Here is a 12,994-nt window from a genome sequence, read left to right on the forward strand (position 1 = left end):
TTTTATGCAGATTAGTACAGTATCTTGTGTGGTATGTTATGTGTCTGCAACTCGTGCTCTGACTTTGCTTTGCTGTTGCCTGTCACAAGTAGCCAAATGTAATTTACATTTGGCTAGTAAATTACCATGAAATGTTGGAACATTGCACGGGGTTGTGGTGGCACGGGGAGCATGTCCGGTAAATGTTGAGTGAAGTATTTTTAATTCTCTCTTCTTTCTTGCTTGCCCAGTTTTTATTTCTTCTTGGTTGTGGGTGGCATTTTGTGTGTGATGGCATAGTTAAGAAAAAGCTAGTCTTAGACCAAAGTTTTTAAAAATATTTGTTCTAAGAGTTATGGTGCTGAAAAGCTTAGATGCATTAATTTTATATGCTTATTTCGAATATGAGGTCCATTTTTGTTTGTCTTATTTGGTCCTAATTTTATGCAAGCTTCTCTTACTTTACTTTCTAGAAATGCTTGTAAATAATCAGTTGCTAAGATTTCGCTAAACATGCAATCACTGGCTGTAAGAGAACAAGAGTTGTGAGACTATGAAAACTTCTAGAAAAACGCTTTTCTTAGTTTCACCTTTGAAATCTGGCAACTCGTTATAGGGAAAACAGAGCATTCGCATTGGTCCTAATGGATTCATTGAATCATGCTCAGAAGCCATTGATGCCTTGTTTAGTGAAATCTAAGGAACTAAATTTTTTATAACCATTCAGGAAATAAGGTAAAAGAAGTTTGCACACTGTCAGAACCAAATGAGATAAACAGAAATGGACAGCATGTCCGAAGTAAGCACATAAAATGAACACATATCTAAAATTTTTCAACACCATAACCTGAATAATAAGGATTTTTAAAGAATTCGCTGAAGACCAGGCCCCCCCCCCTTGAAAAATGCAGTTACTGTAGTTGATTGCAAGATAAGTTATCGAGGCAACAAGTTGGTTGCAGTTGCCTCACCAAGGTGGAATGTCTCCTCTTGCGTACTGATTGTGTTGTGCATGTGTGGTGGTTACAAGCATGTCTCTCTCTCTTTTTTTTTCTTTCCTTTCTTCCTCCTCTGTGCTCCTTTTCTCTCCCCCGGTCAATCCTCCCGTTTCCGGCACCCTTTCCCTCGTGTTTCTCTCTTCTGCCCCCACGTTTCCATTCATGCTTGCACTGGGAACAGGAGTCAGAAGACGAGAATGGCGAAGAGGTTGCTCCTCCAGAAGAGGAGAAAGAGAGCGCTGGGCGGCCAGCCAGCGCGGCTGAGGCGACGGCGGCTGAGGCGGTGGCGAGCCACAAAGAGAGTAACCTTCCTTCCGATGACGTCCCTCCTCCTCCTCCTCCCGAACAGACACAGAACCCTCCTCTCGCGGCTACCCCTCCGGCCACCATGGCCGCCCCCGTGGCAAGTCCCCTCCTCGGGCCACTGGCCGTGGACAGCACCAGGTTGTCAGCTAGCCCGACAGCCAGCCCCGCAGCTGCAGCGACTGCTTCAGCACCTCCGGTGACGATCAAAGTGGAACCTGCCATGATGGCCACCTTGGATTCAGGTATGGCAGCTCTCTCGTGGAGCCTTAGAAGAGGGGGTGACGTGCTGTTGGCTGATGAAGCAACCGTTAGTAGAATTCAGCAAACAGGTATAGCTGTTCACAAAAGAGGGAAAAAAAGACGAGCACGAAAAAAGTGCGGAGACAAGGAAGACAACAGGATGAGAGCTGATGAACATGTGCCAGCTTGCTGAAGGGCTTTGCTGAGGTGTACCGTGTAGCTGTGCCTTTTGCTTGCTATAATTCTGATGGTAGGGTTCATGTTAAAGGCTCATAGTACATGCTGATGCTGCTCTGCAGCAGCGCCTTTAGTAAAGCAAGGCCAGAATATGGCATCAGATCCAAAAGGTGAGAAAGGTTCAGAAAGAAAAAAAAAAGTGTAAAGGCAGCTGAATGTCTACGAAGCGTGTGCATGTAGCCAGAGGGGACACGGCTCTTTGCGGCGAAAGAACTCTATTTTCTGAAAATGAAATTTTCGATATCTACAGCTAATATTCCTTTAATTCACCAAGTTTCGAATCTCACGGAAGAGTATTTCGTCCGCAATATCAATTCATAACATCGCTGTGAGCTAAATTCCGCGCAGAAACAGCCCTTTTTTATCGCGGCGCATAGCGCGTTTTCTATGCGCGCAATCGCAGCCATCTTGGTCTCGTTGGAAAGAGGAGCCTTCCTTCTTTAATTTCCCGCCAAAAGTGACTCCGTCAGTACGCTAGTGACGTTGAAATCCGGGGAGGAAAAGAAGTCAAAACGCGCGATCCGATTCGTTGGCTAGCGCACGTAACCAAAAACGCGTGCTTTGGTTGGCTGCGCGAGGTTCCCGTCGTCTGCTCCACTCCGCAGGCGACGCGACGGCGCGTCTCTCTTTCTCAGTCGTAGGTTTGTGACAAGTGCCAAACCATGTCCGATCCGCAGGGGAAGTTCGCCATGAGGCACAAGTTCGGCAAAAAGAAGAAGCGATCAGCTTATAACTTTCAGAAGCGCTCCATTCCTTCAGAAAGCATCGAGATAGCTCGCCGCGGACGATGCCGAAGTAGGCCTAGCCAGCTCACAAATGAGTGAAATCGTTGCGGACAGCGGCCGCGTTCGGCGTGACACTGCAATGTTGCAGCGTGCGGATTTGTTGCAGAGAGAGATGAATGCTCAAAAAAACTTACGTTCTTGCTTCAACGCCAGCAACAAAGCGGGTGTTGGATTTGCTCACTCGCGCCGACGGCGTTGCAGCCGCACCAGTCGACGCCGAGGCAGGCTTCGCTATCGTCAGTAGGACTCCGTGGACGCACTGATGTCATTTGTCAAGTGCAAGGTGCGCGGCGGCAGCGTCGCAGTAGGCAAAAGCGAACGGTAATATGATGGCATCGCCATAAAGATCGTTATCACGTGCGCGTGCTGCGGTGATATCGCGTCGGCGTGGAGCTCGACCCGCGTGAACGACAACCTTGCCGCGCGCGCGATGCAAGCCACCGGGAATCGGCGAACGGCGCTACACGATGTTTTGGCCACATTTGGGTGGCCGAGGTCAGAGCGACTAGATTTCTGGTGGCTTTTAGCCACTTCCACTGCAAAATATTGCAATATTACTTCTGCACTTCTGATTAAAAGTGAATGTATTCCTTTTTCTTTCTCATTTTCTCAAAACACCGACTTTTGACTTCTTGCTGATTTGCCGCAGCGATATCTCTGCCTTCAAGGCAGGTAGAGTCATAATTTTTGTTGTGGCTTGTAGCTGAGTGCACAAAGTACACAATGGTAGGAACAGTTCTTTGAACTTATGCTTTAAAATTTTTCAATTCTGTTTTAGGTCAGACAGTAGGGTACCCACAAATGGAACAGTGAAGATTGAATTGCTATAAAATTACTAATATTTGATTTATCAAAGTAGTATTCCTACCATTGTGTTCCCTGTGTTTTCTAGTACTTAGGCGTATGCCAATATGAATTTTTGTAGCGCGGTTTTTTTCTATTGTTTCTGCAAATGACGAACAATGAATTTCATTTACCTTCAGAACTAAATGACCTATTGGAAAAATAATTACATATTTGAAATCAGCACAGAAATCTTAACAAGAATGGAAAGTTTCATGAATGTTAATGGAAAGCATCATGAACATTATTTTAATAGCAGTGTCCCCCCTTAATTAGGCCATCATTATGCAGTAGCATGAATTTCCATACCTGTAAAGGGACACTAAAGAGAAACACTGAGTTTTATAAACTGACCAGGTGTTCTTTTGAAACTCTTATTGTAGTTGATTTCGTTGTAGCAGTTTGGTTATTGGAAAAAGAAAATCAAGGTCAATGTTTCATTTTTAATAATTTGCCCTGATACCTCAGCGCCGTTATGCCACTGTGATGTGATGATTTTCACATTAGTTTGTTGTAATTGGGCCATTGTGGCTCAGTAGTTGCCTTTGAAGTTTGCCAAGATCAGTCGTTGCCTCCACTCTGTCTTACAATTGGTTTGCAGTGAAGTGGCTATAGTGGGTATCAGCCAACTAGGAGTGTGATAATGCAAAAGCACCGTGTTCCTCTGCCATGGAGCAACCATTTGTGTACTATAGCTTCTGAGATCTAGCAGAGCCTGAAGCTTGCTGCCGCCTGCACTACGACGTCTCGGACGCCAAGCACAGCCATTGCAACCTCTGTTTTTAAATAAGCGCTGAGAAATCGAAAATGGCACAGAATATTCGTGAATACTTTACGGCTAAAGGTTTTGACAGAAATCAAAAGAAAATAGAATTCATTGGTTGGGAACTAATGGGCCAAACAATACACGATGGCACTGGAACTAGGTTTTAGCACACAGCCCCAAACGGCCTGCTGAGGCACGTAGCTTTGGCTGCTCTGCCATTTGTTGTGAGGCAAAGTATATAGAGCGCATGTGATTTGTCTTTATCGATGAGCAATTAACTAGGCCTGAGCAGACGCTGAAAACCCATGACATCACGGCGAGCGGGTGTGGAAACTTAAAGAGGCCCTGAAACACCCCTCGGGCTTGAAGAAATAACGTAGTCCGCAGGTAGCACACACTGCTGTGAACATTTCAGCCAAGTTTTGCTGTCGTACGCGGTGCATGAAGCTCACAAGCGGATCGCAAAGTCACCTTTCTCTCAAACGCTCTCTTTTCAAGAGAAGGTCCTGTCCTCACTCTCTTCTAGACGCACTGTTTCGTCGTTCCTTCAGACGTCTGCTATTAGCCGATAGCTGACAGGAATCTGTGGTCTGCCACGTGGCGTAGATGCCGCAGGGTGCCGCCACGAGTCCACTGGCTAAGCGCACTGCAGCTTGCTGAGGACACTCGTGTTTGGCTTACGTTTAGCGCATCATAGGCACCAAAGGCACAAGCCGTGGCATCTACATTAACATCCAAAACGAAATTTGAACTGCGCGCCACGGTGACATTTAGAAGGCGGAGCGTTGTGGGCACGCCCCACTGCACCTTCACAGTGCAAGGCATTGAAGAAGGAATGGGAACACAGTAGAGGCCGTGTTTGATTGCCAATAACTCTGTTTCTGCTGAACGCATTGAAGTACTTTTTGCATCAAAGTATTCTGAAATCGCCTATTTTCACTTCAAATGCCTTTCTCCACTTCAATAAAACTCCTTTAAAGGGAAGCTGAAGAGTCTGTCGAATTCAATAAGACGCTCATATACGGATGCGGGAACCTTATAAACCATGTAGGTAAAATTTGGGGGCTTTTTTTTAAATTAGGGGTGACGTAATCGTCGGTTGAAATTGCGCTGTAGCTCCGCCCCCCTTTGAGCGAGCGAGCGGAGCGGAGACCGGAAACCGCGGTGTTGTGACGTCAACTCTGCCTCGTTCCTTCGCAGCGTCCGCGACCGTGCCTGACCGCGCTTGTTTCTGCGTGCGTGCCATCGTAATCTGCTTCGATCGACCCTGCATTCCTTTGTTGGTGCGTCTTCGTGTATGTAGAGTGGTAGTCAACGTGCGCGGTAGTCAACGTGAGTGGTAATCAACGTGAGTGGAAGTCAACGTGAGTGGTAGTCAACGTGAGTGGTAGTCAACAGATGAAGGTCACTACACGCACTGCATGAACCGGGAAGCTTTTCACGCGTTTAAACCGTCTTTGTAGATTGCCGACAGCTTTGGACAGCGCACAAATGCCGACGATCGCATCCCCGCTTACGTTCCACGAGGAGGCATGCAGGAACACAACACTACAGTTGTTTGACCGGAAACTAGCTCACTAGATCGGCGAAAGATCGGCGAGATCACTAGATCGCTTTGCAAAAAACATACTCACCATAGAGCATTTCCAACACGAGGAGATCCCAAGACTTTGCTTTCGTTCGCGTCGAAAGCACTGCTCGCACCAGCATCGTATGCTTCTTCGAGAGGCCGGCTCTTCGCAATCGGCTCGTACATGTCGGGAGTAACGCCGAACTCCTCAGAAAAACGCAGTCTCTCTAAATTTTCCATTACCGTCTCAGAAAAACAGCACCAAACTACCTGGCACCGCGCTTCATGTGTAGCGGCAGCGGTCGGCAGCGGCAGAGTTGACGTCACGAGGCGCACCGACCAATCACAGGCGGAAACGAGACGCGCGAGCTGGGCGTGTCCGCTGCTGCACTTTTCGTCGAAATAAAATATATTTGCGCTTTCTTTCGCTCAATTTCGATACGATATTCGAATTCGGAGGGTTGAAAACCATTATGTACAGATGTTCATTCATTTTTTCTGGAAAACCTTTCAGCTTCCCTTTAAACTCCTCAGGGCTCCTTTAAGACAGCGCCACCCATTCTTTTGTTTCTGTATGTTTTCTGGCTTACCAAGCCTCATCTCACAGTAAGAGTGGCTCTTTTGGTATTCTGATGGAAAGGTGATTTACTAATACAGCTCAACTTATTTTCCTTGTTAGTCTCTTTTTAAAGACTTTTAAAGACTCCTCTTTTTAAAGACTGATAAGAAACTGAGCATTCTTTTTTAAATTCACGCTCAATAAAGTTTTAACAATTGTGGTACATGCATAACATGAGCATTTATTGATTGCACCTGGCTCTTTCTGGCTTGTCACCTCAAACTATAAAACCACAAGCGTTTGTGTGAAACTTCTTCACAGACCCCGAACTAATGTGTTATACACTCGTAAAGTCTATGTAAACATAGTTTTATTGCATGGATAAAACTTGCAATGTTATAATGGCTGAAGTCCATGAAAACCATACCTGCCAACTCTCCCAAATTTACTTTAATGTTTACAAATTGAAGCTCATTCTATGATGTTACAATTGTTGCATCAAGCTTTATGAAAAATAAATTTTGTTCGCGAAAAAGTTTCAATTGTCGACATTAGATTCTACCATTGAAATTCTTCTGATCATGAAAGGACGCCAGAGTGGTATACTTTGAGCAAGTGTATAGCATATACAAGTTCCTGAAGCAGGTGAAATCAATAGAAAATTTGCTGAAAAAGTCACTTTGACTTAAAAACAATGATTTGCTTGTCTGCCTCTCCTGTTCAGTTTGCTGCTGCTTGTGTGCTGTACATAAAAGTAAATAATGGTTAGTGTGTATGTAACCAACAAAAAGTGTATATAGCCTGCAAAGGGCTTGTGCTCTAGGCAACCTTTAAAAAGTAATGTAAAAGTAACAAAAAAGTTAAACCTACTTGTAGCAGGCAGCCGAGCGAACCAGAGCGAGTGCCAAAACATTACGATATCCTGCTCCCATATGACCACCTTCTGCGTCATGATATCATGACATATACGCCTCCTTTGAAACAAAATTGGAACAGGTTTGTAGAAACACTATTACAGTAAATTATTTAGGGCACTCTGAGGGTTTTCAGTGCTTTTTTCTAGGATTTAATGGAGGACCTTCATTTAAAGCCCCCCCCCCCCTCCCACCCCCCAAAAAACAAATATGAAAAGTCAGAAATTCCATACCAGTGTAGCAACATGTTTACTTCCCTCCCCACATTATGCAGATGCATCACCAGCAGCTGCTGCTGTGGAGGAGAGCCCCGTTGTGAAAGCGTGCGAGGGTTCTGTTGAAGAGCCTGAGGGGTCCACTGGAGGCAAGCAGAATGTCCTCCTCAAGCAGCTGCTGCAGAACTGTCCCTCAGCTGAAACCCACAAGCCGCTTGCCGGAGACCTCCCCGAGGTACCTAGGGCCAGCATCTATACTGTATAAGCCTGTTTCACGTGGTTCAATTTCTCTTGCAGGTTTGCATGTGCAACATTGTAGTTGCTGCAAAGCAACTAACTGTCTGCCCTTCCGCGCATGTGATTTTGTTACATTCAGACGCGGTGCACTTCCCTGCGAAACTTCTCATGCAGTGTGAATGAGCGCGTGGTGTGGATCGTCAAACAAGTAACAGAGGCCTGCATGCATTCTTTCTTTCTTTTAGGTTGAGTAGGGAATCCAGATATTGAGAAAAAAAAAGTTTTTTCATAAACAGTTCTTGTTTTGTTTTCAATGATCATTGCATACAGATTAGGCATTCACCAGTAGTAACTGGATGTTCCACTGAATGTCTTGCAAATACGAAAATCTCAACTTCAGCAACCATATGTGGTAAAACAGAAAGGCAGTGTGCAGTAGTTTGGAAGAAGTAGGTAAAATTTTGGGGGGATGTCGTCCTTACTTTAGTGCTGTTGCATGCTCAACCTTCAACATCTTTGGCTTGCTGTTACAAGCAAAATATTTTCTCTGATATTGGGTCTGTGTAAAGCATTTTGTTTTGTTGTTTTTTTGACTAACGGCATTGTCAGGCAAGCTTTCGATGTCTGTGAGGTCTTAATTTAAAACTATATGCATTACGATTAATTTTCTTTATGTACAATGTGTGTGACATTTTTCTAGCTTAAGCACACTATCTGCTCTCCTGTTGACTGTTGAAAACTTCTGATCTGTGTATGGGTATCTAGTAGCCATGCACAAGGGACAAACAATGATGCGAGACACAACACAGGCACTGACACAGTGCCTGTGCTGTGCCTTGCATTGTTCTTTGTTCCTAGTGTGCTGCTACTAGTTTTCTAAAATGTATTAACTCGCTTAGGTCTCGATTCTTCTAATCTGTTTATGACTATCTATTGTTGTTTGAGGTTCATTGAATCCTTGTTTTGAATAGACATTCATAATGTGTGTGTTATTTTTTATTACTTTGTGCATCGTAAGGTCGCACCAACCAGCCAGCCAGGATGCAGAAAATCTGAGAATGGTCCTTCGGAGGCTGTGACGCAGGCCGTACCACAGGCAGTTTCACGTCCTTCGAGTCCCCCAAATGACCGGTGCTCCGCGTCATCTGATCAGGCAGCACCGGCTTTGGCAGAGACGGCGGAGAATGCCGAAGCAACAACACCAGCCACGACAGCGTCTGCATCGGAAACGCAGCCCTCGCAGCCAGCAGTGTCCGTGGCTGCTGGCCAAGCCCCAGGGGGAACGACGGTGACGACGACTCCTGCAGAAGGTGGCGACAAACCTGAGGAAACCAAAGTTCGCAAGCTTACATATTTGGGTACGTAAAGCACACATCACTTTGTTATTGTCTTGACTTATTGTTGCGCTTTTGCACACAGCCAGTCAACCAAGCAAAGTGATGAACTGGGCACAAAAACAGTGCTCATCTGACTTTTTGTGCGAGAAGAACTGAAATAGATCACCACTACCTACTCACCCAGGCTTATGCTTTACTATCTTGACTGCATGTCACAGTAGGGCATGTGAAAGCTGCTGTTACGGGTCAGCATCATCCAGTAAAAGATTAATTATCATTTATTGATTTCCGCAGCTTTTCATAAGACAGTGCCCTAAAACACCAAAGTACCAAAGTAAACCATATTTGGCAAGCGTGCTTGTGTATGGCACAAATAATGATTAGGTACTTCTATAACTTATATTTCATTGCCAAACGAGTGTTATTCCTGTGGTAACTAATTTGCCAGAAACAGGCAGCACATTTATGACGTGTTTTGGCAGCATTTTCAATGTCACGCTTACAGGTACAGAAAACTAATATAATGCTACATTGCCATAATAAGACGTATGAAATAGCAAGTAAATGGCTTTTACCAGCAGAAAACCTGGGATGCATGAAATTGCTGTAGAAGTGAGAGGTCGGCTGCATCTTGGCTTCAAGCTCTTAAAACTGCCTCTTGATGTCACAGCGTTTGGCAATCTCTGGCTGTGTGTGTAGTTTGAATGCCTTTGAGCTTGCATTGTGTGACAGGCTGTTTTGGTCACACAATGCAGGCAGTACGCCGCGAAATTTGTGCAGCGAGTGCCGTCATACAAGCGTGTCACTTTGATTGTTCCATGGTTAGCAGGTTCAGACCTTTACTGTCTTCTGTGACAATTGCTTCATATATTATGACTACAATATATGAAGCAGACAGCGCATTTCAATTTCTCACTGTCATGTAGAGCTCACTAGTCCTCAGTCACAAAAGCGGAAAATGTAAATAAGTTGCTCTAGCCTCCGCAGCATTGCGGAGTGAAACGGAGTGTAGGAGTAGCGCAGTGCCTCTCTTAACAATTAGATGGGCACGTGTGCAGACATCCGGCGGGCCCAGCTGGAGCGCGAGCCCACGCCCCCTCCGCCGTCAGCTGAGGACCTGGCCTTGCGGCGTCAGCAGCAGCGCAAGCGGCCCAAGAAGCCGCGGCCACCCCCGTCGGCCCCCTCTAGTTCGGAGGCCACGGGGGCAGGCCCCGACGGGCCCCGCCCACCCTCCTCTTCTCATGGAGGAGGCGGGGCCGCCAGGGCCAAGCGGCCGCGCAAGGGTTCGCGTGCCGACGAGGACTATGAGGTGTACCTGGAGGCCCTTATGGGGCGCATCAGAGCCCTGCCGCCCGTGCGCATCCTGGAGCCGCACATCCGGCCGAACTTCAATGTGGGCGCCGTTTTCGGGCGTGGGGACCTCAACCTTCGTGGTGGGTGCATCCTTCCTGCTATATATATATATATTTGCTAGCAGGGTAGAAGTAGCAGTGTGGTGCTTGTTGTGCCTGTAAATTTCCGGACCATGCGAGATGCAAGACATATGCAGCGGTGGTCTTCTATCTAAAGTGGCATTGTTCTTACCTATCAACCTGCTGCAGACACTCATGGAGACAGAGCAGTGAGCTGATGTGATGATGAGTGGACACAGGCACACAAATGATGATTGGTTGGCCATATCTAGGAAAGTTGATGTTGAGGTTCATTTGCTGCTTCATTCATAGTTGCAACTAACTTGGAGCATATTGTAATTTTTTTTTTCCTAGAGCTATTTTTAGAGCAGTTATGTTTGGATAGTGCAAACTTCCTTGCACTGTGAATTGCTGTGGTCGCTTGTCGCACTCTACAGAGTCAGGATGCAGACATGTTAGTACTTGGTCATGTGGTCTTGCCTGGATGATTGGCCTCGGGTTTTTAATTAAAATGTGTATATGGAAGCTGTCTTATGCTCATGCACAGGCATTTGGCATATAGCAAATGCGCAAGAGTTTCACACACTGACAAGGTCGTCATTTGTATGAACTCGCCAAAGTCATTTCAATGAACGGTGCTGTGCATTTTTTTATGGCTTTCTGCAGCTTGCTTGATAAATGTACCGTGCTGGCGCTCTCAGCCTGACTGGCTGCTGCATGTAATTGCCGCTAGTTACAATTTCGGTCTCGCACAAGACCACGGAAAGTCACCTGTGCAGTTCTCTTTTTAGGGCGAGTAGTAGCAAGCAGAGATACAGCTCACGTATTGTAAACATTGAAGGTCATCGTTCTCGACAGCATAACATCTTGTGGCACCTGCCGTGGTGGTGTAGTAGTTTCGGCATTGCGCTGTTAAGCCCGAGGAGCCGGGATCAAATGCCAGCCACGGCGGCGGCATTTCAATGGGGGCGAAATGCAAGAAAGCCCTTGTAACATGCATCGGGTGCACATAAAAATAAAGCCAGGTTGTCCAGATTATTCCAGAGTCGCCTACTACAGCTTGCCTCATAATCATATTGTTGTTTTGGGACGTAGAAGCCCATAATTTAATTTAATTACTTCTGATTGCAAGCTGACTACCTCTTGCCTGTGGTACCCGAAAAATTTGCTAGTTGTAAGTGGGATTCAAGGAGAGCACTTAAAGCTTAATGGGGGACATAGGTCTTAAACACCAAAATATCGCGACACTATTTTAAAAGGGTATTTGTTGTAGCTGTAGGCGGGCTGGTTATATCCCTGGTGGCTACTGATCGTCTAACAGTGTAAATATTTCAATATTTTTTTGTTGTAGTATTCAATTGAAAATGACCTTGCTTTCTTTTTTTTTCATTCTTGAATTTTTAAAAACATGAATTCTGGGCTCCGTGCTCTTTTAGGAGGTATGTAGCAGCCATTGAGGCACCTAGAATCAGAATTTTTATTTCAGCATGCGATAAATGCATAATGCACACAAGGATAGGAGCAGATTTTCAAATCATTGTCATCATCATCATAAGCCTATTTATGTCCACTGCAGGACGAAGGCCTCTCCCTGCGATCTCCAATTACCCTTGTCCTGCGCCAACCGATTCCAACTAGCGCCTCTGAATTTCCTAATTTCATCGCCCCACCTACCGTATTTACACTAATGTAAGTCGACCCCCCAATATCGCGTGTGACAGGGGAAAAAAAAAAAAGAAGAGCATACCCAAGGGCGCATTCGATAACGAAATTTTATTGGTAGCTGGCATGATCACTGGACTACTCGTCTTCACTTGTGCCATCGTCCTCACTAGCGCTGCCATTGTCATCGCTGCTACGGTCCCACAGCGCATCTTCGTCCAGCAAAATTCCACATTTGGCAAACGACCGCACCACGACATCTTGTGGAACAGCAGCCCACGCCGAATGCACCCAACCACACGCAGCCGTCAGGGAGACTCTTTTGACAGGTCTGATTGGCATAAGTTCGTGGTCTTCTGCCGCCAGCCACTCGTACTCACGGCGGAGCAAGTCCTTAAAAGGCGAAGGGCCGGGCTTGTTTCATGACCATGTCTCACTAAACTGGCAGGGACCGATCACGCATTTCAGTGACGTACGTCGCAAGCTTGGCCTACAGTTCCAGTAAGCACCAAGACTTTGGCCCGTCGGAAATTCTTCCCTTGCCGTCACAGGTGAAAATTGTGCTTCCCTGCAGCCTGCCACTCTCGCACCACCCATTCAGAAACATTGGACTTGCAGCCCGCTGCGCAGGGATTAGTTTCTTTGGCGTAAAGAATGGCAGCCCTCTTGAACACTGCTATGAACGAGCGCTGAATGTTTAGTGGGCCTGGAGCACTCATGACGACTGGGGAAGCATGTAAGTAGCATGTAGCCGGCAGTCAAGTCGAACGCATCAAACCAAGAGCTACAGGGAAAAAGAAACATGTGAGCGGTGTCTGCTCTTCCGTGACCTATCGGTACTCCCCGCAACCGCCGCCGTTCTGAGGGTGCCACCGCGAATGGAACAGCTGCACTTCTATCAACTATCGACACTCTCCCATTAGTGTTGTGTGCA

At 46.2% G+C, this 12,994-nt stretch overlaps 1 protein-coding gene across 6 annotated transcripts in view; it reads left to right on the forward strand.

Moving 5' to 3' along the window:
* The window catches only part of LOC126530817 (uncharacterized), a 230,873-nt gene that overhangs the window by 161,349 nt on the left and 56,530 nt on the right, over positions 1 to 12,994 (forward strand). For 5 of the 6 annotated variants that reach the window (XM_050178103.3, XM_050178108.3, XM_050178107.3 and 2 more), the window contains 4 exons: positions 1,159 to 1,525; positions 7,472 to 7,647; positions 8,668 to 9,007; positions 10,045 to 10,419. In XM_050178103.3, the coding sequence (XP_050034060.1) occupies positions 1,159 to 1,525; positions 7,472 to 7,647; positions 8,668 to 9,007; positions 10,045 to 10,419 (1,258 nt within the window). The remainder of the gene's footprint in view (positions 1 to 1,158; positions 1,526 to 7,471; positions 7,648 to 8,667; positions 9,008 to 10,044; positions 10,420 to 12,994) is intronic. The other variant, XM_050178109.3, reaches the window with a different exon arrangement.

Source organism: Dermacentor andersoni, chromosome 5 (assembly GCF_023375885.2).
Source record: "Dermacentor andersoni chromosome 5, qqDerAnde1_hic_scaffold, whole genome shotgun sequence".
NCBI classification, from domain to species: domain Eukaryota; kingdom Metazoa; phylum Arthropoda; class Arachnida; order Ixodida; family Ixodidae; genus Dermacentor; species Dermacentor andersoni.